General features: G+C 47.1%; 1 protein-coding gene across 1 annotated transcript in view; it reads left to right on the forward strand.

Moving 5' to 3' along the window:
* Window positions 1-3831: 3831 nt before the first annotated feature.
* The window catches only part of LOC121277714 (melanocortin-2 receptor accessory protein 2-like), a 36604-nt gene continuing 15921 nt past the window's right edge, over window positions 3832-24514 (forward strand). Inside the window, exons 1-2 of the mRNA XM_041187349.1 lie at window positions 3832-3949; window positions 24072-24171. Of these exons, the coding sequence (XP_041043283.1) occupies window positions 3832-3949; window positions 24072-24171 (218 nt within the window). The remainder of the gene's footprint in view (window positions 3950-24071; window positions 24172-24514) is intronic.

Below are 24514 nucleotides of genomic sequence, written 5' to 3' on the forward strand. Positions count from 1 at the left end.
GGCCCAGACCCAATTCCAGCCACCCTATCCCCCCCTTACAACCAAGCATGAAAAAAATGAGGTAGCCACCTAGCGAATTTCATGTGGTGGGTCCGAATTTTTGCATTCAGGATGTATTAAAAGTGGCTGTTAATGAATCATTTCAAAATGACGGGCCGACGGGATCTTGATTTCGGAGCCCAACCACTATTATTGCCAACCAGCGCAGGATCGCGAATCAACGTCATCGCACTAGATATTACTTTGCCACAGAACGAAAACACTCCCGTTTTCACAAGGTAACGTTCAGCCCATAGAGTCACTATTGGCACAGGAGGAGGCCTTACGGCCCATTGAGTTCACATTGCCTCTCAGTAAGGCAATCCAGTCAGTCCCACACCCCCACTCTATCCCTGAAGCCCCGCAAGTTTATTTCCCTCGAGTGAGAGGTTGCTTGGTACAGAAGCTGTGTGTGGAAAGCAGTGAGGATATCTCGGTGAGAAAAGGGCTGCATTTCAAGGAGGCGACACGACTGGAACAAGCCTGTCCCACAGCTATAACATGCTGGGGCTGAGCTAAATTGGCTGAGAGTGAGACTTAAGCCCCTCAGTGGGAGGAAGCCCCACCCTCGGGAGCTGTCGGCCAATCTGATTTCCGGTAGCTCCAGCAGTCCCGGCAGCACCAAAGCCCACTATTTGGTCCTGCCGGGATTGCAGGAAGGAGGACAAAGAAGATCATGGCTGCCCCAGAAAGCTAAGTCTTGGGGTTTTAGTGCAGAAAGGGTTCCCGAGCCCAGGGAGAGGACAGAGAGGGGTGGGGGGCCGGGGTTTGGATGACAGGTGACACGAAAGGAAGGGGTTTGTGACATCTTCAGAGGCTGCCCGCAATGTGTTCAGGGCACCCCTTCCCCCACCCTAATGAGGTACCCCTTTCCCACTCTTCCTTGTGTTGGCCATAAAAAACGGCCTGTTCACTCCTGCCCACGTGCTCACGTCATCTTATGGCGTAGGCAGCATATTATCCAAATCAATATGTTTGCTAACAAGTCTAATTGACCTGTAGTTATTTATTTACACATGGTGGGCAAGCTGCTGATTTCGCATATTGGGGGTCAGCTCGACGGTGAGTGGGGAGGTGGTGGGCTAATCAATTAACCTATCATACATGTCTTGCCATCACACCCCTCCCCATTCCGAAAAAATGCCAAGTGGGGGCATGTAAAATTGGTGTGGAGCTTAGTTGGGCTGGAGAGAACAAGGATTTGAAAGGAGGGTTGAGGGTTCAGCCCCTAGGGGTGGAACAAGCTGAGGCGCTTAAAGGAGGAGAAGATGACAGAGGAGTCGGGGGACAAACCAAGGTTAGATTTAGTGTTAAGAGCCTCTCGCACCACTGCACAGGCTTTGGCAGGAGAAGCAGTAGAAGATGTGGGCAGGTGTAGAGGCTTCAGTAAGTATTAAGTCATCATCACCAAATTTCTATCAAGGCTACAATGATGGTGCAGCCATCATCAGTAAGATTAAGGATGGCAAAGGCCTTAATCAGAAGTGAACAGGCTCCTTGGCAGGAGAGGACAGTGGACACTGGCAGAATCCTTGGACTCAGAGGCAGGTGTGATAACTGGGTTTGGAGGGAGGATAGTAAGATTAACCACCCCCCCCCCTCTCCCCCAGTAAGTACACTAATGTATGAAGGCTGATGATAGAGTAGGATGGGGCAATTTGGCTTGTCTCATAAGGAGGCAGTGATGAGAGCCTAGTTGCGCCTTTCAGAGAATGCCAAGAGGCACAGAGGAAAGCTGTGGGTTTAACTAAGAGTGTGTAAAGAATGTGGCCATGATAGGAAAGTCAAGAAGGAGTGAATGTTGCAGTAGGTATCGGGCAAAGTATCAGAAAGGAGAGAAATGAAAGGAAGCCCCCGGACTGGGTAACAGGAAAAAAAGGAGACTAGAGAAAAAGACCCACAGGGCAGACAGAAAAGGAAGATAGCAATACTGAACATGGATTTATAGCAGCAGCCAACATATCCATGTGAATGGACGTAGAGTAACTCAAGTATTCCAGGCACAATAAAGACCCTATCTTTTAATGGGGAATGGTTAGGAGAGCAGTTGATTTGTAGACGGGAAAACACCAGCATGGAGCACCAAAGGAAGGGTAATGAGTCCATGAGCTGTTTGAGGGGCAAAGCATCAGTGACCGTACTATTAGAAATCTTTCCATGGAGAGGCAAGGAAATATGGAGAATCTGCCATGAAGCAGTTTAGGTTGATTGAGGGTTCCAGCAGAGGTTAAGTAGTGGCATCAATGATAAGTAGTGCACACCAGCGGGTGGAGTGTACCAATGGGTGGATGAATGGATTCAGTGAAACTGGGAAGCAGACAGAATGAGGCAGAGCAAAGATCATTCGGCAGCAGTGAAGCTGTTTCCTGAGCAGTCCGGGATCCAGCAGAAGTAGTTCTGAAATAGCTCAACATAGAGTGAAAGATTATTGGCAGAGGAACAGAAAAATGATGCAACAGTAGGTCAGATACTAGAATCGAGTATACTACAAATTCAGTCTCTGTAGAAAATGAAAGTGAAGCTGGAGATAGCTATAAGATCTGGAACAAAGGAAAACTAGACTTTGGCTCAGGAGAAGTGGATTTCTGGACCAGGACCCACATAACAGCCAAATATAGCTGAGTAACCAGCAGTCCACTGAAGTACAGGTACAGTACATGCGAGTGTCTAGTGCTGTTACACAGATCTTCAGATCAGTAGCCAGGATATTGTCAAGCCTTTGCTGTGCCCAGTGCGCTTAGCTGCTGTTTCATGTCATGTGGAGTGAACTGCATTGATTAGATACTGGCATCAATCATGGTGGGGAGCTCAGGAGGAGCCCAAGTAAGATCATCTTATCGGCTCTTTAGGTTGAAGTTATGAGTTTTGTCTCTTGCACTCATGCTGGGCACCACCATGATTGTGGATGCAGATGTTTGTGGCGTCTCCTGCTCCTGTTAGTTCCCTGGTTGTCTACCATCATGTGTGACTGGATTTGGTGGGGGAGCTTTGCTTAGTCTATAGTTCGTTGCTTTTGAAATTTAGCATGCAGCTACTCCTGTGTAGTTGTTTCAATAAGTTACTAACCCCTTCTAAATTGTGCATAGTGTTGTTCCTCGTATATCATTCTATATTCTGCATTCAACTGAAGTTGGTTTCCAAGCTTAATGGTAATCAAGGAGTGAGGGATGTGCTGGGCTAACAGGTTACAGATTGAGATTTAATTCTGCTACAGCCCCTGTAATTGCTCAGTTTTAGGCTGCTAGCTCTGTTGTTATAGTCTATCCCTATTTAAAATGGTTTGTGCCTCTGCTTAAATAGTGAACAGGGAAATGGCCTACAAGCATATACTCCACTGGTGTTGCTAATAGGTTTGTATCTATCACCCACAGTCATAATATCATCAGCTCCTTAGTTAATGAATTGGGATACATTTTAAAACCCTAATGTTCCTTTTTAGTTCACCAGTTTTGAATGATTAAAAAAACTTCCTAACTTCCTTTGGGATTTGACCATGATGGGAAAAAAGTCATGGCAGATGACAGCTATGAGACTGCCAAATGGTCTTGTTTGATATTACAGTGTGATAAAGACAGGAATTCAAATAGATCCTTGACAGCAGGTGAATAATCTGATTACAGCTGAGAACTGAATGTACCTGAAGATGTACATCTATATTAGAATTTAGTCATTGAGCATGTACATTGGAACTCATTTGGGATAAATATGGTATCAGTTTGATTACAGGATTTCATTAATTAAAAGAATACAAAAATGAATATCAATGACATTATTCTTACTTACAGGTGTGAAATGTCTGAAGTTAATCCTGTTACAAACAAGACCACTGTCTCCAACAGTGATTATATCTGGCGCTACGAGTATTACGATGATGAGCCAGTTTCCTTTGAAGGACTGAAAGCACACAAGTGTAAGTTATTCTCATGGATGGATTTTATCACCCAATATGATTCAAATATTTTAACAAGTGGCATGTTGCAAATAAATCATAATAGTTTAGCATTCAGGCAAAGGATGTGACATAAATTGAAGCGCGGTCCATAGGGAAACATTTCCTTCATAACAGTAAATCCATTGTGTTTAGGGGTAATTTACCTCTTATTTTGAGGTCCTGTCATATCCAGATACCTTATATGGGCACTATCAGCCTTGAATTGATGCTCCTACTACAGGGAGTGTGTACTGGGGATTCAGGTACAGGGATCAGCATCTGTCCAGTAAAAGCAAAACTCTGTGAGGGAAGCATTAAACCATAATGTTTTCCCCTTGGGACTGCTCCCAAGCCTTTGTCAAGCTGCTGTGCAATTTTAAGTGGATTTAACCAAAGGTCAAACCTCCCATTCTTCAGATCATCAAAGACTGGACGTATGACTGAGATTCACTTCGGGACCTGGTGGAAGTTCTGATGTGCAGACCTCTGTGGAAATTGCCCATGAAGTTTCAACTTCCAATGGGCAATTCTCCTGCTCTGGGACCCTCCGCAAATGCCTCCAACTCTGAGATACAGTTGGAGACTTGGGCGAGATCCTGGTACTTAGCTGGATAGTTACCTAGGAAATGTTAAATAGTTTAAAACCCAGTCAAACATCTGAGTAACTAGAAAACCGACTGTGCAGTGTCACCTCAGCTTGCCCTGCCAACTACCCTCCAAACCCTGATTAGCCTCCCAATTGCCCAACTACCCCTGAGCCAACCTGATTGCCCCTGACCCTGATCATCCAACTAACCCCAACCCGAACTGACTAACCTCTCCGATCACCTGACTAACCCCCCAACCTGACCCAACTAGTCCCTTGACCATCCGACTGCCCCAGACCACCCCTTGACCACTGACTACCCCCATGACCTGACTACTCACCGTCCACACAACTACACCCCCAACCTGACCCAATTAACCCCCAAACCTGACCCAACTAACCCCCTGACCCATCCTGACCCGACCAGACTCGACCCAACCAGGCTCAACACGACTACCCACTTACATACTAGCCCCACTACCCTCTTCTCCTCTACCCACTTACCCACCCCACATATTTACCCACCCTACACACTTACCCCTCACCCTATCTACTCACCTCACCCCACTTACCCAGCCAGCTCACCCGTATCCACTTACCCAGCCTACCCATCTCACTCGCTTACCTACGTCACTCACCTATTCACTAACATTCAAAACGGGCCTTTAAACTTACCGTACGGCAGCTAGTGCCCTAAAAAGGGGGTGTGTCTTCTGCGCCGATCCTCTTTGCAGGTCCTTGTATGGATTCCTGCCCTGATCGAGTTCTCCAGGATGCTGCATTGGAATGTAATCAGCTAAGCAAGTAAGTTTCTGATTGGCAAGCAGGTCTGAACCTGATCAGAAAATTTGGGCCAATATTACATAGAGTATTGTAATTATGGTCAAATATGTGTCATGGGAAATTGGAAAGAAAGACAGAAGCTATAGGCAAAAATATATATTCTACTAAAGATGAGATGCAGTTAGACGACCAAGAAAGAATCAAAGCACCAGAGTGTGAGCACTGCATGGAGAACAACTGAATTATTTTGTATTTGCAATTACTGAAAACAGTTGGAAGATGGCTAATCAGTGCTGCTATATGTTATCTAATGCTTCTGAACTGAACAATCTCTCAAAATGCTACTTAATTCAAGCAAAGCCAAGCCAGACATTTCCTTTTAAAATGTAATCAACAACACGTATGTTCATTCTTTGCCTTCTGCAGATAACCTCAGTATTAACAGCAAGGTCCACAGTTTTATCTCTAACATAAGCTGGCCAGCTAAGAAAGTGATAGTAAAAAATAAGAAGATAAGAAAATAAAGATAAAGAATATGAAGCTGGCTGCCTGACAGGAAACAGAGTAGTGGTGAAAGGTTGGTTATCAGATTGGAGGAAGGTGTATTACGGGGTTCCCCAGGGATCGCTCCATCATTCTATGATTCTTTGATTTATTTAGCTTAATGTTTTGCTGTAATAGATTCATCATGTTAGCCTAGCTAAAGGGACACTGGGAGTCACTCAGCAGCATTTTTATAGACCAACCGGAGTTTCTTACCCAGAGAGTATCAGAACTTCCTTCTACCTTGCTTTAGTAATTTAATCACTTCATAATTTCATAGGTTCTCACTCTGGCACAAAGGCTTGCTCACTGGGTACACATAACAAGTCTTTGAGAACACATTTCATCCTTTGGAACACAATGCATTTCCCCTATTATCTTCTGCCTAAAAGTGAATAGATGGAAAATTGTGAGGTGTCTATACCCAAATTCCGGCATGCCCTCCCGATTAGGTAAACCTCATGTATAATCACAGCCATCATTCTGGCTTGGCCAGCTGCTGATTGTTTTTACATGAGATTTCAACTGTGCTGATCTTGTGAGCTTTTGCTGAATTGCACTGAGCAGTCTGTTGGTTTGCCACAGAATTTCCCAGCAAGAAGCCAGAGAAACTTGAACTCCTGGAAACCCAGCTTTTGTTATTGATGCAAATTCAGGGAAAAGTATTTATTTCCAACAGTGTGGCAAATGTAAAAGTAGATTGCACATTATAAAGCACACTGGAGTTGCACAATGTGGCAAGGCTCTCTCTGATTCATGTACAGTGAGCTTTTCAATCTCAGCAGTCCAGAGGCAAGAGCTGCGTGGATTGGTTGGGGGGGCAGTGCGGGGTTTGGTGGGGGGGGGGGGGGGGGGGGGGGGGGGGGGGGGGGGGCGAGGGTGGGGGGGGGGGTAGCTGCGGTGGTGGTGGAGGGTGGTGGAAGTTAGAAGGAGAAGTCCCTCCTACACTCTCCAGTCCAACATGTCACGGAGCAGAAGGGGCAGAGGTCCAGGCAGACATGTTCTGCCCATCCTCTCAACCAAGTTTGCTGCACAGTGCACAGATATCGAAAGGTAAAAAGAGAGAAATTTTATTAAAGAAAGGATATTATTCTGGATAGTTAAGATAATATAGTTCAACGTGTGTCTCTGGTTGATGCAATGCGCCAAGTGTGTTAGCATTAGTGGGACATGTGTAGTGGCCAGTCTGCTTGTCACCTCTTGTTTTCAGCTCTCAATGCTAGCTAAGCAATGAGCTGAGTGCGTAAGCCTCTCCCGCCAATACTTCAGCAAGCATTATGTTGTGCCTCCCTGTGGTACCTGTATGTAGACTGGACATCTTATGGGCCAAAGTTAAACTACATGGGACTGGGAGGAGGCCCAGTCACCAGATGTGTGGCATACAGGCTCACTGGTATGTGGTTATGCACTGGTGCCCTCGAACCAGACCCACAGGTAGGGTAAGTAGCCCCATTGCCTTGTGGGTGCCCTAAGAGAGAAGGCAGCTAAGGGAGTAAACTCTTTTTTAGAAATTAAATTCACAGGATGTGGGTAGGCCAGCATTTATCGCCCATCCCTAATTGCCCTTGAGACGGTGGTGGTGAGCTGCCTTCTTGAACTGCTGCAGCTCCTGTGGCATAGGTACACCCACAATGCTGTTAGGGAGGGAGTTCCAGGATTTTGACCCAGCGGCAGTGAAGGAACAGTGATATATTTCCAAGTCAGGATGATGAGTGGCCTGGAGGGGAACTTCCCCCAGGTGGTGGTGTTCCCATCTATCTGCTGCCTTTTTCCATCTAAATGGTAGTGGTCATGGGTTTGGAAGGTGTTGCCTAAGGAGGCTTGGTGAATTCCTGCAGTGCATTTTGTAGATGCTACACACTGCTGCTACTGTGCATCAGTGGTGGAGGGAGTGAATGTTTGTGAAAGGGGTGGCAATCAAGCGGGCTGCTTTGTCCTGGATGGTTTCGAGCTTCTTGGGTGTTCTGGGAGCTGCACTCATTCAGGCAAGTGGAGCATATTCCACCTCACTCCTGACTTGCGCCACAGTATTTATATGGCTAGTCCAGTTCAGTTTCTGGTCAATAGTAACCTCCAGGATGTTGACATTGGGGGATTCAGCGATGGTGATGCCATTGAACATTAAGTGGTAATGGTTAGACTCACTCTTGTTTGAGATGGTCATTGCCTGACACTTGTGTGGTGTGAATGTTACTTGCCACTTGTCAGCCCAAACCTGGATATTTTCCAGATCTTGCTGCATTTGGACATGGACTGTTTCAATTTCTGAGGAGTCGCGAATGATGCTGAACATTGTGCCATCATCAGCAAACATCCCCACTTCTGACCTTATGATGGAAGGAAGGTCATTGATGAAGCAGCTGCAGATGGTTGGGCCAAAGACACCTCTCTGAAGAACTCCTGCAGTGATGTCCTGGAACTGAGATGTTTGACCTCCAACCACAACCATGTTCCTTTGTGTTGAGTATGACTCCAACAAGCAGGGAGTTTTCCCCCTGATCTCCATTGACTCCAGTTTTACTAGGAGTCCCTGATGCCACAAATGCAGCCTTGATGCCAAGTGCGGTCACTCTCACCTTACCTCTGGAGTTCAGATCTTTTGTCCATGTATGAACCAAGGCTCTAATGAGCTCAGGAGCTGAGTGGCCCTGGCAAAACCCAAACTGAGCGTCATTGAGCAGCTTATTGTTAAGCAAGTGCTGCTTGATAGCGCTGTTGATGACCCTTCCGTCACTTTACTGATGACCAAGAGTAGACTGAATGGGCAGTAATTGGCTGGTTTTGATTTGTCCTGCTTTGTGTACAGGACATAGCTGGGCAACTTTCCACAATGCCTTGTACCTGTACTGGAACAGCTTGGCTAGGGCTGCGGCAAGTTCTGGAGTGCAACTCCTCAGTACTATTGCTGGAATATTGTCAGGGCTCATATTGTCAGGGCTTTGCAGTATCCAGTGACTTCAGGTGTTTCTTGCTATCAAAGAGTGAATCAAATTGGATGAAGAATGGCGTTTATGATGCTGGGGGCCTCTGGAGGAGACTGAGATGGATCATCCACTCGGCACTTCTGGCTGAAGATTGTTGCAAATGCTTCAGCCTTATCTTTTGCACTGATATGCTGGGCTCCTCCGTCACTGAGGATGGGGATATTTGTGGAGCCTCCTTCTCCAATGAGTTGTTTAATTGTCCACCACCATTCACAACTGAATGTGGCAGGACTGCAGAGCTCAGATCTGATCCATTGGTTGTGGAATCGCTTAGCCCTGTCTATCACTTGCTGCTTATGCTGTTTGGCACGCAAGTAGTCCTGAGTTGTAGCTTCACCAGGTTGACACCTCATTTTTAGGTATACCTGGGGCTGCTCCTAGCATGGCCTCCTGCACTCTTCATTGAACCAGGGTTGATCCTCTGTCTTGGTGATAATGGTGGAGTGGGGGCTATTGCAGGCCATGAGGTTACAGATTGTGATAATTCTGCTGCCGCATGGCCCACAGTGCCTCATGGATGCCCAGTCTTGAGTTGCTTGATCTGTTCAAAATCTATCCCATTTAGCATGGTAATAGTGCTACACAACACAATGGAGGATATCCTCAATGTGAAGACAGGACTTCATCTCCACAATGACTGTGCAGTGGTCACTCCAACCGATGCTATCATGGACAGATGTATCTGCACCAGGCAGGTTGGTGAGGATGAAGTCCAGTATGTTTTTCCCTCTTGTTGATTCCCTCACTACCTGCTGCAGAATCAGTCTAACGGCTATGCTCTTAAGGACTCAGCCAGCTCAGTCGAGCCATTTTTGGTGATGGACATTGAAGTTGCCCACCCAGCGTACATTCTACGTCCTTGCCACCCTCAGTTCTTTCTCCACGTGAAGGAGCACTGACACATCAGCTGAGGGGTAATCAGCAGGAGGTTTCCTTGCCCATGTTTGACCTGATGCCATGAGACTTCACGGTGTCTGGAGTCAATGTTGAGGACTCCAGAGCAACTCCCTCCGGATTGTATACCACCTCTGGTGGGAAGTTGGTGTGGTGTCTGGGACATTATCATATGAATATGATTATGTCAGGCTGTTGCTTGACTATTCTGTGAGACAGCTCTCCCAATTTTGGCACAAGTCCCCAGATATTAGTACGAAGGACTTTGCAGGGTCAACAGGGCTGAGTTTGCCATTGTTGTTTGTGGTGCCCAAGTTGATGCAGAGTGGGCCATCCAGTTTCATTCCTTATTGACTTTTTAGGAACTGGTACAACTGAGTGGCTTGCTAGGCCATTTCAGGGAGCAGTTAAGAGTTAACCACATTGCCATGGGTGTCTGGGACTCACATGTAGGCCAGACCAGGTGAGCACAACAGATTTCCTTTCCTAAAGGACATTAGTGAACCATATGGGTTTTTACAAAAATCGACAATGGTTTCATGGTCATCATTAGACCTTTAATTCCAGATTGTTTTTATTGGATTTAAATTCCATTGTCTGCCATGGTGGGATTCAAACCTGAGTCCCCAAACCATTACCCTGGGTCTCTGGATGACTAGTTCATTGACAATACCACTGTGCCACCACTGCCCCTGACTGAAGATTTGGGGCAGAGTCATCCCAGGTTTGCACTAAGTGTGGTAGTGGGTGGGGAAAACAACATTTTACCCACTGGCTGCAATGGCGGCTTCTCACGCCGTATCATCCCAAACCCGCTGCATTCCCGGGAAACCTGCCGTTTCCATGGCAGGTGGGCACTCATTCACCCGCAATGCCATCACATTGCAATTTCATCACACCGGGCGCCAGAATTTAAAGTGCAGCCACGTGCACACATCTCAGTACTTCCAGCCCACGACTGCTGCATGGAAGACATGGCCCCGAAAAGCAAAAAAGACTGCAGCCCCCAGGTTCAATGATGCATCCCTGGACACAGTGGAGGCCCACCGTGATGTTCTCTACCCCTGCTCCGGCTGCACAATGGGCAGCAACATCATCAACCCGACTTGGGAGGAGGTGGCAGTGGTGGTCAGCGCCAACGCCCTGCAAAAAGTGGACACCCAGTGCCGCAACAGGATGAAAGTCACTCTTCTCATCACCCCCAATCACACACTCCCAAATCCATCACATATCCACAGGGCCCTCACTCACTGCCAGTTCAAGGGACATCGCCATTCACCCTCTCACACACCTTCATTGTCCTCATCCCTTCTGTGGGACTACTCACCACCCATACTTATCATCTGATCTGGCACGCATCCTGCAGGCATTCTCTTCATCTCCACTCATGCAGGACAAGCTGGCACACAACAAGAGGGAGAGGTCACAGATCTGTGGAGGAATGCCTAAAATCAAGGTCCTCACAGACTTTGAAAACAGAGCCATCCAGCTGGCCGGTGGGGATCTGGACCATTCCTGTGCTGACGGTGAGGTCGGCGCTGCTGTACCAAGTGAGGATCCAGCAGTGCAACATCCATCAGACAACCATGTTGTGAGTGATGTGTCCTGTTTCACAGGCCACTGCCAAGCACTAACTATCTCTCCTTGCTTTCACAGGCGCATCTACCAAATAGCTGACGAAGTTGATGACCCAGGGCCTCCAATCAAGTTGAGAGAAACTCAAGAGGTATCTGAAGGCACCCTCCCTGATGTCCTGGCACAGTGCTCGCCCACACCCTCCACCAGCGCAGAGACACACACCTCATGGGGACCAAGCTTTAGGAGTAGCCTTGGGATCACAATCTGGTGAGCACATCACACTTTTTGAGCAACAGTAGGCAGTGGCAGGGACTTCCCAGGTGTCCGGCACTCAGAGGACAGCTGGAGGCTAGAAATTTGCTGAGTCCAAGTCAGATAGCGAGCCTCTGGACTCAGTCATACTGCAGGTGCTGGAGCTGCGAAGGCAAGCTCAGGAATATCAGGAAGGGATGTCCGCTGCACTCCTCAGATTGCAAAGCATGAGGTGATAACATCAGCACACCAATGCACCAAGGTCAACACTGATAGGATCGTGGCCACCATGGAGACCATGGGTTCAACTCCATTGCTAAAGCCATAGTTGGCCTCCAACAGTGTGTACGCGAGAAGGGTGCGGGGCAGCCCAATCTCACTCTAGCTACTCCTTCCCCTCAAGGGATCAGATGGGGCCCTCAGGCACCCTTGGGAGGAGGATCAGCCGGTGTAGCACCCACCCCGGGGCCATCCATCCAGGTGATCCCGGGAGTGTCCGGCCCATCCACTTCCCCTCTTCCTGTGCTCTCAGCAGCTCCAGCTCCACAGGCCGAGGAGGGTCCCACTACCACACAGTAGGACCCTGAAAGCAGGCCGGGGCCCTCCAGGTCTCAGCCCTCCAGAGGACGCCCACCAAGGTCATCGCAGACAGGGCGTAGCAGTCAGCAGGCTGTCTCCATCTCCGCTGTGGATGTCCGGGGAGCACCAAGATGTAGCTGCAAGATTAGGGAAGTTAAGAAGATATAATTGCTCAGCCTGGGCACAGGTGTTAATCACTTGTACATAATGCTCACTATTGTCAGTAAACTCCCAGCGATGTCTCCCTGCCTATGGCTCCTTGTCCTGATGAGCAGTGTTCTTGTCATTCAGATGTGAAACCCTTCTGCACAATATAAAGGCGGGTGTTTCAGTCCAGGACCTCTTCCCTGTGATTTGTGCAGCTTTCAGACCAAAGTGATGGTCTGGCCTCACGCTCACTGTTCACATTACTGATGCCTGCACCTCGATGGTGCTTGTCATTGCTGACAGGATGTCGTGGGCAGGCATCACAGAGTTCCGTCATTCTGTCTGTGTGCTCCCAGCACCTTTAAGGTGGGGCTGGCCCCCCCGATCTCGTCAGCATCTGTGACCAGTGACGCTCTGCTCCTGAAGGGGTCAGATACTGAAGGCTGACAAAGGATCAGGTGCTTCTAAAGTTTCATGGCTGCATCTCCATGATATGACCCTGATCACAGAGCGCAAGCAAGCTGTGCTCGGACAGACAGGAGTCAGACATTCACAGAGGCAACATGAAGATGTATGGAGTGTCCTCACTGCATGTCGTCATCATCCTCCTGAAATCAGCGACTATTAGGGCCTCCACTGCGTCTCCATGACAGGAGCCTTATCACAGAGGGTATATGCGCTGCCATCAGCCAGACTGGAGTTAAACGCTCAAAGATGCAATGTGAGATCCATGATGTCTCCTCAATGCATGTTGTCATCATCCTCCACAAATCTAGCAGCTATGAGGGCCTCCTGAGCAAGCCTGCTTTGCCTGGCCAGTGCGATGGCCTCATCGTCATCATCATCACCTACGAGGATCTCCTCACCCTCATCCCCGTCAATATGCTCCCCATCAGAGGAGACACGCAGCTCCTCCATCTCCCCTTCAGCCAGCTCCTCTCTCTGTTGCAGCGCCAGATTGTAAAGGGTGCAGCAGGCGACAACGATGCGTGACACCCTCTGTGGACTATATTGCAGGGCCCAACCAGACTGGCCCAGGCACCACAACCTCATTTTCAGCATCCCCTTGGTCTGCTCCACCAAGTTGCAAATTGCAGTATGAGCCTCATTATACCACCATTCTGCTGTTGTCTGAGGATGCCACACAGGTGTCATCAGCCACGTCCTCTGAGGGTAGCCCTTGTCCCCGAGGAGCCATCTCTGCAGTTTCTGTGGACCCTGGAAGACGTCAGGGATCTGTGATCCATTGGGAATGTAGGAGTCGTGCACACTCCCTGGGAACTGAGTGTAGACCTGCAGAATGCGTTTGTGGTGTCGCACACCAGGTGCACATTCAGACAATGGAAGCCCTTGCGGTTGACATAGTTGACCACGTGTTGCGACAGAGATCTGAGCACCATGTGAGCAGAATGTACCCTGCACCTGTGGGAAGCCCCAGTTCTGGGCAAACCCAATCACTCTTGCATCTTGGCTGTCTTGGTCCTGGGCGGAATGCACAAAGTTGTGTGCCCTTAGGAAGATGGCATCTGTGACCTCATGGATGCATTCGTGGGTGGAGGCTTGTGATACCCCACAGAGGTCACCTGTGGAACCCTGAAAGGAGCCACTGGTGTAAAAATTGCTGCTGTCACTTTCACGGCCACTAGCAGCGGATGCCCTCCATGTCCTCATGGCGCCAAATCCTGCAGTGCTGGCAGATGTGACAGACTAGTTCCCTAGACATACACAGTCTTGGTTGACACTGGTTGTCAGTCATCTGCAGGAATGAAAGGTGGCATCTGTAGGCCCTGAGTCTAGCTAGGCGCTGAACAGCAATGGCTCACTGTAGTCCTTCAGCACCATGTGCAGGAACCCCCTTCTCCCTGAGAGTGTTGCTCCTCCCCCTTTGCAGCCAGGTGCCTCCATCGCTCTCTTCTCCGATGTTTCCACTCTCTTTAAGCCCTGAGGCATATAGCTAGCTTACCAGGCTTCATGCTCCTGATGTACTCCTCCTGCATGATGAAGGAGACTCGTGGATTAACATGGCTATTCTAAGAAGCTCTCTTGGTTAAGTCTGAAGGCTCCTTAACGCATCCCGGAGAGTGCTGGCCACCATTTGGATGGCCAGAGTTTAGTGCGCTGCATGGCTGCCCGAAACCTCACCCTCCTCCGCCCCACTCCACCTGACCACTTGGCGGCAGCTTTGCCCATTGGACTGCATACCGTGCTCTCAGCTCAGGTGCAGGCATTTTTCTAACCTGCACTGCAAGACTGTTCTATTAGCTTGAACCATGGCGGAGACTGGTCCAAACCGGGATGCAAGGGGCTGTGAACACTTCCACCAGTGACTGCTCCACAGCCAGCTTTAGCAAGGAGATTGTACAACTTGCCCAGTTGTCCAACTGGTCTGCAGTCCACTAAAATGCTCATTAGTTTGCAGTCTGTGCCCAAGGGGTGAAAAGCTCTGGAGCACTTGGTGGAACTTTCATGCCTCTGTGTTGCTTGAGTGGTCAGATAACCTAGAGGCCTGACTCCACGCATGTCAATGTGACTACGTCTGAACTGTCTCAGCTGCAGAGGGGTGGTCACTTTATAGATGGTTTTCCTAGTCCATGGCTGTCTTCCTTCCCACTCACCCCGCATGTGCTTGTGCACTACCTTCAACTGCAGGACATCCCTTGCCCCCACATCCAAGTTGCCTCAACTGCAGGGCAGCCCTTGCCCCACCGCCACCCCCTCCCCCCATGGACCACAACCTTGAAGTCCAACAGTCAACCCGTGCAAACGCTGCGCAACGTTACTGTGCACACACCTCCGAGTTCCCCTCAAAGTGCAGCCCGCCAAGTGCATGCCTTTTATATGCTGTTGTGAAACATCGGGGCACACAATCCAGCAGGGGGGCATGATTCCGTTAGGCTGGCCTTATAATGATGTGCAGATATATTACAATGAGGTTTCCGACATCGAATGCAGGAATCGTGACCCACCATTGACAAGCTGAGCGGAAGATCGCAAACGAGTTTCATGATGTTGTGAAATCGACTTCTAGCCTTCTCGCCATATTGTCCACTCACGTCACCGAGCACATCCGACACCAGTGAGCATGGAAAATTCTGGAATGGTATCGCTGAGGTGGTAATCTGTTATCTACCAGGCGGCTTTCCGGCAGCTCCTGCAGCAGAGCTGGTACCAAACAGTATTGGTTTCATCTTTTCCTTTGGACAACACCAGCAATGCTGAAAGGGGGTCTTGATGCTTGGGCAACTCAGTTTCTCCATTCCTGTTTAGTCTGTGCCTTGGACAGGACACTGCAGCTTTGTGATTTACATTGACAAAACACGAGAAGAAACGGCTACAGGTTAGAAACTGTCACTCGGTTGGCATAGAGTGTGAGCACCACGGATTACTTCTGATAAGTTAGATGCTGTCCTGCCACAGTCTGTTTGCTTCACCGGGTACTCGGAGCTTATAGAGTCATCCCTTGACAAGCAAGACAAATTCAACAAAGAAGGCACCAGTCCTTCGCATCGCAAGCTGGAATGTAATGACCATGCGTGCCGACCTTACTGATGCTCACCAGGCAGCTGTGATTGATAAAGAACTTACAAGGCTCAATGTGGACAATGCTGCGCTGTGAGAAACTAGCCTCACTCAAAGTGGATCCCTTAAAGAGACACTACACGTTCTTCTGCCAACAGAAAAGTCAAGAAGCAACACGTGAGAATAGAATGGGTTTTGCAGTAAAATACACTCTACTCGTGGCGATTGAACACCCCACAGAAAGCTCAGAGAGACTTCTTACTCTGCTTGTCAACAAGTGTGAGCTCAGTTAACCTCATGTGCACCTATGCCCCGAAACTCATCTCCACCCCAGATATCAAGGATCAATTCTATGAGGTACTAGATGCTGCTATCAGCAGAATTGCCAGCACTGAGGGACTGTACTTTCTAGGGGACTTCAACGCAAGGGTGAGTACCGATTACACAGCTTGGCCAACCTGCATAGGGCACCAGGGAATCGACAATATGAAAGAAAATGGAGAGAGTTACCATGGACTCTGTGTGACAACAGCTACTTCCAAACTAAGGTGTCTTGGAGACACCCGAGATCACACCACTGACACCAGCTAGATCTCATCATCACCACATGTACCCCTTCAACAGTGTCCTCATCACTTGTAGCTATCACAGAGCTAACTGTGACACTGACCACTCCCTGTGTATAGCAAGGTCAGGCTTCAGCCAAAGAAACCATATCACTCCAAGAAGAAAGGTTATCTCGAATCAACACCTGCCATAACACTGACCCAAAAATGATCCAGGAGTTCAACATCTTCAATTAGGCTCCTTCAGACGCCAACATCCAAGGACAGAGTGAGGTGTCAAAGTGGGATCGTCTGCATAAAACCATTTAGAACTCTGCACTCACTGTGTATGGAAAAAGAAAACCAATGCTGACAGGTTTGAGGCTTATTGGACTGAAAAGGAGTCAGTTACTGCAACCAAGAGGAGAGCCCTCATGAACTACAAGCAAATCCCCACAAACAAAATTTAGATGCTCTCAGAGCTGTGAGAATCAAGTCTCAGCAGACAGCTTGGCACTGTGCCAAGTAATACTGGTTGAAACTCTGCAACAGCATACTATCTGCTGCTGAACCTGGGAATGCAAGGGCTGTATGAATGAATTAAGAAAGCAACAGGCCCAGCGGTAACCCAATCAGACCCTTGAAGACAGACAGGGACGATCATCACTGAGCCCAGCAAGCAGATGGAAAGGTGGGTGAAGCACTATCTCAAACTCCTCACAATGGAGAACATTGTCAGTGAAGAATCTCTCAGAAGCATTCCAGACTTACCTGTCATGGAGGAGCTGGACAGCGAGCCCTCCACAGTAGAGCTCAACAAGGACATTGACCATCTTGGCAGTGGTAAAGCCCAGAAAACAATGGCATTCCACCTAAAATCATCAAAAATGGAAAACCAGCCCTGCTGCAGTACCTCCATAAACTTTTCTGTCTCTGCTGGAAGGAAAGAATTGTGCTGCAAGACATGTGTGATGTAAAAATAGTCACCTTGTACAAAAACAAAGCGGATTGCAGTAACCTCAACAATTATCGAGGCCTTTCCTTGTTAAGTCTTGGGGAAGGGGGAATGTCTTTGCTCGTGTTGCTCTGACCACCTAGGCATCACACATCTACCAAGTCTCAGTGCTGACTCAGTGCTGGCAGATCAACAGCTGACATGATTTTCTCACTTCGGTAGTTACAGGAGAAGTGCTGTGAACAGCATAGACCAATCTACATTGCTTTCACAGACCTCACCAAGGCCTTCTACCTTGTCAGCAGAGACAGTGTCTTTAAACTGCTGCGGCAAATCAGCTGCCCACCAGGACTCCAGGGCATCATTTCTCCTTTCCACAAAAATATGCATTGTTTTGTCAGTCACAATGGAGCATCATCAGAGGCTTTCAAGATCGTCAGTGTGGTAAAGCAGGGCTGCGTCCTGGCTCCAACTCTCTTTGGCATATTTTTCTTCAGGCTGCTATTCTATGCATTCAGTGACTCAAATGAAGGTGCCTACCTGCATGCCAGAGCTGACGGCAAGTTGTTCAACTTGGCAAGACTGCACCTAAACCTAAGTGCACAGTGTCCTAGTCTGTAGGTTGCTGTTGCTGATGATGCTGCGTTGTCATCCCATACTGAAGTCCACTTGCAGCAGCTTGTGGCTCAACTCTCCCGGACCTGCAAGGAGTTTGGACTGACAATCAGAGTCAGGAAGACCAAGGTTGTGGGCCAGGATGTAGAGACTCCACCTTCCATCAACATTGACAACCTCACTCTGGAAGTCATTGGCAGCTTCACATGCCTTGGATCAACAATCACCAGTAACCTGTCCCTTGATGCCGAAATCAGAACAAGGATTGCCAAAACTGCAGCTGGCATGTCAAAGTTGAGAAGGACCAACAGCAAATTAACCAAAAATACAAAGCTTGGTATGTACCAGGCTTGTGTTCTCAGCACCTTTATAATTGCGAAGCATGGTCAACTCATGCAAGCTAAGAAAAGCTTCCACCTCCCCTGTCTCCGACGAATACTGAGTACCTCCTGGCAGGACAGCACCGAATATGGAAGTATACCAGTAAGCAGGGATCCCCAATACATGGCCAATGCTTTTCCTCTATAACTGATGCGGATGGGACTGTCACTCACGAATCAGCCTCACCAGGCGATGTTCAGTACAGAAATGGCATAGATCTCACCGTCTCCTGAGATGGACAAATGCCATCATAGTCCAAGTTGGAACAGCACAAGGAAAAGATAGCCAGACTCCAAATGTCTAGCCCATTAAGGTAGATATTTAGCTCACGTGCACTTGCCAAGGACAAGGGCAGCAGACACATGGGAATACCACCGTCTAAAAGTTCTGCTCCGAGCTACTCACCATCCTGACTTGGAAATGTATCACTGTTCCTTCATTGTCGCTGGGTCAATATCCTAGAACTTTGTCCCTAACAGCACTGTGTGTGGACCTACACCACATGGACCGCAGTGATTCAAGAAGGCAGCTCACTGCCATCTTCTCAAGGGCAATTAGGAATGGGCAATAAATGCTGGTCCAGCCAGTGAAGGCCACATCCCATAAATGAATAAACAATACAAGATTCTGAAAAGATTTGACAAGGTAGACAGTGAGAGGTTGTTTCCCCCAGCTCAGGATAAGAGGCCAATCATTTAGGACTGAGATGAGAAATTTCTTCACTCAAAGGGTTGTGTATCTTGGAATTATCTACCTCAGAGGGATGTGAATGCTCAGTCACTGAATATTTCTAAGGCTGCAACAGACAAATAATTGCACCCTCAGAGAATCAAGGGATAAGGGAAAGTGGAATTGAGACAGAAGATTAGTCATGATCTTACTGAATGGTGGAGCAGGCTCGATGGGCCAAGTGGTCTACTTGTACTCCTGATCTTATGTTCTTATGAAAATCAGGTACCAAGCATCTTCTGAGTGGGTAGCACTGGCAGCTCCAGAGCCCTGCACACCCGACTTGTGTGAGCCATGCTCCTCTGGCGTTATATCTTGTGTGAGCCACGCTCCTCTGGCATTATATCTTGTGTGAGCCACGCTCCTCTGGCATTATATCTTGTGTGAGCCACGCTCCTCTGGCATTATATCTTGTGTGAGCCATGCTCCTCTGGCGTTATATCATATATGGATGCATTTGGACAGGGGACCCTCTAGTCTCCAGAAGAAATGTTCTTAAAGCTGTACTGCCCTTCATTTTTGAAAATGATTTCCATTTCAGAGCAACTTAACTTTTTGATGGGATTTGGTGTGAACATTCAGAACCTGCTTTCAGATGCAGCTAGGGGATGTACATTCCAAATAAAGATGAGAAATGGAAGATTGGTCTTAAACTTTCAACCAGCAGGCATGCTAGATGTCAATTTTTAAACTGATGGTCACTAAAGGACATAGATTTCAAAGCTAATTTTTTTTGCTCTGTCCAGGCTTTTATTTTGTTTTTTTCTGCTGATGCTTGTTCTTACATGAATATCTCTGGATGTTTTCAGTTGTAATTATATACTTTTTGTCTCTAGTTCTTTTAACAGGCAGCAATTGGTTCCCCAACGGGGAGCCTCTTAAGCTGACATGTTTCTTAGGAGGGGATTCTCAGCCTCTGCAGAGAGATGTGAAATGGTTGCAATTTTGTTCCTCCCAGGGAAGTTGCACCAGGCCCCTAAAAATGTATGTAAATGCCTGAGTAATTATTATGCTAATTTTTTCTCCTGAGAGCATACTAATTACAGCACGAAATGCTTTGATGTGCTCCTGCATGAAGTAAAGTATGCCAGGTGGTCAGAAGACATTATGGTCTGCGTGGGTGCCATCGTCAAGATACCACTAACTATTTCAGCAGACTTTGGCATATTACCTGGGGACTGTCTTCTAAGGGTCAGAACAGAGGAAGATACAGAACTGTGCCATGTACTGCAGACACCTTTGGTAACCATGCAGCTATTGCCTGACACTTGGCTGCACCTCCCTGCAGCATTTTGCAATATAGAACCTAAGAGGCTGATATCATGGATGGACACAGCCCTCTTTGCAAGCATTTCAATCTTGATTTTCAGCGCTGATCAAACAAGGGTTGATGCCTGGTTCGTCCCTTGCCTATAGATACTGCCTACAGAAGGATTATTTTTCTCTTTGTATTGGCTCTCTGTTGCATAATGTCCTGTCCTTTCAACCTGAGAAAAGGCTTTTACTGGCTTAAGTTTCCTTTTGAGATTCTCCCAAGGCATTTAGATTTCTGTCTCCTATTTTAAAATTATCCTTTAGTCCCCATCCCTTTAAATTTGACTTGCATGCACTTTTCCTTCTCCACTATGAGTCTGTACCTCATGCTGTACTTTGTTATCTGCAAAATTTTGCAAATATGCTTACAAAAGAATTGGGTGCCATTTTTACGTCACTACTAGTCAGGATTTTCAGCAACACTTAGCCACTTGAATCTAAAATTGAAGACAAGAAAATTACAAAACCTACTTTGAAGGCATGTTATTCATCTATCTAAGGGCAACAACACCTTAATAGTGAAGCACTCTACTTGTGTCTTTGCTTTTAAGAATTTAAGGGCAGGGAATTTTTTAGGAATTTGCACAGGAGCAATCCCTGGAATTCCAGTGTGCTGGGGTTGACAAGCACTCAAGTGATGCAGATGCCACCCAAGGTTTGGAAGTGGGGTTGCCACATCGAAACTGTCTGTTTTATACTGACCTGCATCTGTGTGTTAAGAAAAGGTTAAGTTGAGTTTTATTTTCACTTTAAAAGGTGCCAGCTATTCTAATGAGTGTTTACAACTGCAAGAGAAGTTAAGCAAAGACAAGAGCAGAAAAACTGGGCTGTTGCACTGGAGTCCAGAGAGACAAGTTCCTCCCACAGACACACAATGGAAGAAACTAGAAACAGCAGTTTTTGAGTTCAGTTTTGAAGACAGCTGGCCAGGCAGAAGCAGCCTACAAGGCTCAGATAGCCAGTTCCAAATCTAAGTTAGTTGGAAGTTGCTGCCAGTGAGAGACTGGAACAACAGGGACAATAGCCTGTCCCAAACTAAAGAAGAACATGTCCAAGAATCCAGGGGAGTGAAACAGGAGAAAGTCCCAAGCAGACCTTCTAGTCAAAGGAAGGGCAGGAACCTGGAAAAGGTCCTGTTAAGTGAAGTTAAGAGCGAGGAGCAGAGAAAGGGTCCAAGCTTAAAGTGATAAAGGCTTGTGACAAGTCAGAAGGTCCAAAGAGATGGCCGAAAGTCTGTAACTCTTTGCTATTGGTATGTGAAGCAGTGGTGTACTATTGATGGCTGAGACAGTGAGAGAGAGCGCGTGGAAGAAAGTATAAATGCATTTGGCGACCCAGGGGAGAGAAACATCGTAAGTGGAGTTTGAAACCCTGGAGGTGAACCCTTGCGGAAGGTATCTGAGAAAAAGCATCGGTTTGGGAGAAGAATCCAAGGCGAGTGCTTGGAAAGCAGTGATTGGAAACTCTCATGTGAAAAACGGAGTTCAATGAGACTGATTGGCTCACGGTGTAATAAGCATCTGGGGGGAGTTGAGGAGAGATCCATAGCATTTGTCTGGGGTGGCATCTGCCACTTGGTTTCAGAGTGTGGTGTGTCTGACCACAAGTTGCCAGTTGGTTCACATGGACTATGTACTTACTGTGAACAGTAGAGTATAAGATATCTTTTGTAACTTGTGCTAAACTTATCTGTATATAAATGTAAAGGCATGGATGTAGGTGAAGGAGTATTGTAATATAGTTCATCTTTTCTTGTTTAATAAATGTTTTATGCTTTTGTTAAAAGTTCATTAGCTGACTCCAGTGACTCTGTTCAGTAGCCACTCTCCACATATCTAAACAAATAAAAGTTAGGGTCTATCAAGCTGGGTTCCACCCTGTGATCAGGCTTGTCCAGTGGTAACATCAGCTGGGGATCATAACAATGCCCTCTGAAATGGCTAAGCGAGGCACTCAGTTAAATGCTGGCCCTGCCAGAGATGCCCACATCCCATGAACGAATACAAAGAACAGAATAGAAGAACAAATCATTATCACATTGCTGTCTGTGGGAGTTAGATGAGCAGAAACGGGCTGCCACATTTCCGACATTACAACAGTCACTACACTTCAAAGGTACTTCATTGGCACTTGGGATGCCCGGCGGTCATGAAAGGTTCTATATTAATGCAAGTCTTTCTTTTGATTACGCAGCAGCTTTTTCTTTGCAAAGCGAGATGTGTCTAATTGTCATTTACACTTCTTTTTGCTTGTGTGTCTGCACCCACGATGATGCTGGCAGGTGCTTTAAAAACCTCCTGTTCCAGAATAATATTACCACCTCACAGAAAGCAGCTTAAACACAGCACTCCCGCCATCCGCCCCCCCCCCCCCCCCCCCCTCCCCACAATTAATTAGGCTCTTCTCTGCAAATTTGAGCAGGTTAGTTATTGTGGGTGGTTGGCGATCTGGGCCCACTGTTAACCCACTAATGGGAGAAGAATTCAGCCCCACATGCCTGGATTGACTGTTAGGCGGGGAGATGCCTTATATTCCCTTAACAATGTTTCTCAAATAATTTTTATCTGCTGGATGCTCCATAATTTTTTGTTGAATAAAGTCCTTGGCGTGTATCTTTGTGATCAGGATGGCAGATTTGGAGGGTGAAAACACCAGTGCAGTGAGGGGATGACTTAGGATTACTTAGGAGATAAGGCACAGAAACAAGCCTTTCGGCCCGACCTGTCCATGCCAGTGTTTATGCTCCATTCAAGCCTCCTCCCATCTTTTCCCATCTAAATCTATATTGTAACCCCCTATTCACTTCTCCATCATCTGCTTATCTATCTTCTTAAATGCATCTATCTACTGTTCGCTTCAATGACTCCCCGTAGTAGCGAGCTCCACATTCCCATCACTCTTTGGTTAAAGGAGTTTCTTCTGAATTCCCTATTGGATTTCTTGGTGACTACCTTATATTGATGGCCTCTCGCTATGCTCTTCATAAGAGGAAACATTGTCTCCATATCCACTCTGTCAAAACCTTTCATCATTTTAAAGGCTTGTATTAGATCACCCCTCAGCTTCCTTTTCTTAAGAGAAGGAGGAGAAAGGGGGAACTGCTGTCTGATCCAAGTAGTGCCCTGCCTGTACAATTTCTCATAGGGAAAACCATGTTTGCTAAGTAACTGAATCAATGTTCACTGTATGGTCACATCAACTGAAGTGGTTTCATTTCCTTTATTACTCAGTGAGTGGATGTTTCTTCCTGATGCTTGTGCTCAGTTTTAGGTGTGTGACACTGAACTTGCCTCACCTAAGTGATTTGCTGCTGTGGCAGTGTTTCACTGAAAGCTTTCTAGAATTCTGGTGGCAGTAGATCCATGAAGAATAGGCATTGCAGGGGCTCATGTGTCCATCAGTCACACCTGAGACGATGGAGGTTGGATGGTGTGGCCAGGCTGAAGCACTTTCTACCTGGTGATTCTGGAGAAGGAGCTGGGCAGCAGGACTTTAAACGGTATAATTTCTTCCTGAATCTTTGCAGGGGTATTTCTCAGCTCCTGGACTGTAAAACTGGCTTTCCTCGTTCATTAATGACATTTCTGACCTTCTCAATACTTCATTAAAACACTGCAAGATTGTTCTTTTGAAGTCAAATGTATCCACTGTGTTAACGTTGTATTCAAGCAACTAAAAATATGATCCTGTTTTTCAGACTCCATTGTGATCGGATTTTGGGTGGGCCTGGCAGTCTTCGTCATTTTTATGTTTTTCGTGTTGACACTGCTGACAAAGACAGGAGCACCACATCAAGAGTAAGTCGAGCTCTTACAACCCTTTATATTTGAAAGGTAACAGGAAGAACATTAGAGGCAGAGTATAATACCATCTCACATATACCTTCACATGAACAGGAGCTAGAGAATACCCCAAGCACAACAAATAAGGTAAAATCGGGCAAATCCGAGAGAACACTTGTATAGGATGCAGATTAAGGAAGGTGTCCCCTGAAATAGCCACAATTGTGTGTATTGAGAATACTTATGAGATAAAAAGAATGATGAAAGGTTTTGATATAGTACATAAAGAGAAATTGTTCCCAGACCGGAGGACACAGATTTAAGAGACTTGGCAAAAGTACTAGAGGAGAGATGAAGA

Source organism: Carcharodon carcharias, chromosome 5, assembly GCF_017639515.1.
Source record: "Carcharodon carcharias isolate sCarCar2 chromosome 5, sCarCar2.pri, whole genome shotgun sequence".
In the NCBI taxonomy this organism is placed as follows: Eukaryota; Metazoa; Chordata; class Chondrichthyes; order Lamniformes; family Lamnidae; genus Carcharodon; species Carcharodon carcharias.